Genomic DNA, 554 nt, shown 5'->3' with positions numbered 1-554 from the left:
GTATGTATGTATTCATATACAGTAATAGACATATGTAGATACTTATATCAAACATGTCTAAGCGCTCACAAAAAGATCAACACAGATACATTCAATATATGTATATATGAACATAATTTAATGGTATTTAGCATGACCAGTCATATGATGTCCATGACTACCCCATTAGAATCAAGAATATGCACTCTCACATCACCTTAGCAATACCCTGATGCATGCCACTGCAATTGCACGTTGCAGCTCTGGACCGCGACACATACAAGCACATACGCAAGAGCATCATCGACATGGTCCTGGCAACAGACATGACAAAGCACTTGAATGTTCACGTGAGTCAAGTATCTTCAATACTTATGCCGGGATTGTAATGCATAGATACCCAGTTAATGGACGATGACCACGTCTTCTACGATTAGCTCTCACTCCACATTTTATATATCTGTTTCCTGTTGGTTTGTGAGCAGTCCATGACAATACTCATCCAGTCTCACCTTTAGATGATAGCCCTGCTTTCAGTGCATAGCATAGTATATAATCAATACTGAAAGTACTTT

General features: G+C 38.8%; 1 protein-coding gene across 1 annotated transcript in view; it reads left to right on the top strand.

The window, feature by feature from the left end:
- The window catches only part of LOC119586117 (high affinity cAMP-specific and IBMX-insensitive 3',5'-cyclic phosphodiesterase 8A-like), a gene marked incomplete in the record, with an annotated part of 15,950 nt that overhangs the window by 12,326 nt on the left and 3,070 nt on the right, over positions 1–554 (top strand). Inside the window, 1 exon segment of the mRNA XM_037934808.1 lies at positions 241–338. Coding sequence (XP_037790736.1) covers positions 241–338 — 98 coding nt within the window.

Source organism: Penaeus monodon, chromosome 21, assembly GCF_015228065.2.
Source record: "Penaeus monodon isolate SGIC_2016 chromosome 21, NSTDA_Pmon_1, whole genome shotgun sequence".
Lineage (NCBI taxonomy): Eukaryota > Metazoa > Arthropoda > Malacostraca > Decapoda > Penaeidae > Penaeus > Penaeus monodon.
The sequence above is the reverse complement of the archived record's forward strand: the minus strand, read 5'-3'. Positions and strand labels throughout refer to the sequence as shown.